This window comes from Eimeria mitis, genomic scaffold (genome assembly GCF_000499745.2).
Source record: "Eimeria mitis Houghton genomic scaffold, Emh_scaff4650, whole genome shotgun sequence".
NCBI classification, from domain to species: Eukaryota; Apicomplexa; class Conoidasida; order Eucoccidiorida; family Eimeriidae; genus Eimeria; species Eimeria mitis.
The window spans coordinates 1,486-2,130 of NW_013572957.1; the positions used below are offsets into that span (position 1 = coordinate 1,486).

Here is a 645-nt window from a genome sequence, read left to right on the forward strand (position 1 = left end):
TTGCTGCTGCTTCTGCTGATGTTGCTGCTGCCTTTTCTGCTTCTGTTGCAGCAGCAGCAGCAGCAACAGGAGCAGCAGCAGCAGCAGCAGCAGGCGCAGCAGCAGCAGCAGCAGCAGCACTCCTGCTGCCTGGCTTCGGAAAGTACATGGATACTATGTCTTCTGCTTCCTGCCGCAGCTCAGGAGAGACCCAAATTGTGGGCGAGCAGCAAGCAGCAGCAGCAGCAGCAGCAGCAGCAGCAGCAGCAGCAGGAGAATCTGAGTCACCAGCAGCAGCAGCAGCAGCAGAAGCAGCAGCAGCAGATTCATCTAGAAAGACAGAACAGGGCAAACCATAGTGACGGCTGCATTGAACTCTGTGTCTCCTCCAGCTGTTTAATCCCTTTTGCTGCTGCTGCTGCTGCTGCTGCTGCTGCTGCTGCTGCTGCTGCTGCAGTCTGCTGTATGGTTGCGGGTCTGTGTGGGTGTTTATGTCTTCAGGTTCTTTGCTGCTGCCTAGCAGCTTTGCTGCTGCTGCTGCTGCTGCTGCTGCTCTCGGGCGCAGCGGCAGCTGTATAGGTACAGGCCATATACAGGGTGATCGTATGGGTACGAGTTGCTGCTGCTGCTGCTGCTGCTGCTGCTGCAGTTGCTGCAGTTGCTGCT

The 645-nt window shown here is 57.1% G+C and overlaps 1 protein-coding gene across 1 annotated transcript in view; it reads left to right on the forward strand.

The window, feature by feature from the left end:
- Nucleotides 1-338, forward strand: part of EMH_0076840 (uncharacterized protein) — a gene marked incomplete at both ends in the record, with an annotated part of 873 nt that extends 535 nt beyond the window's left edge. Inside the window, one exon of the mRNA XM_013499773.1 lies at nucleotides 1-338. Within this exon, the coding sequence (XP_013355227.1) occupies nucleotides 1-338 (338 nt within the window).
- Between the last annotated feature and the right edge of the window lie 307 nt (nucleotides 339-645).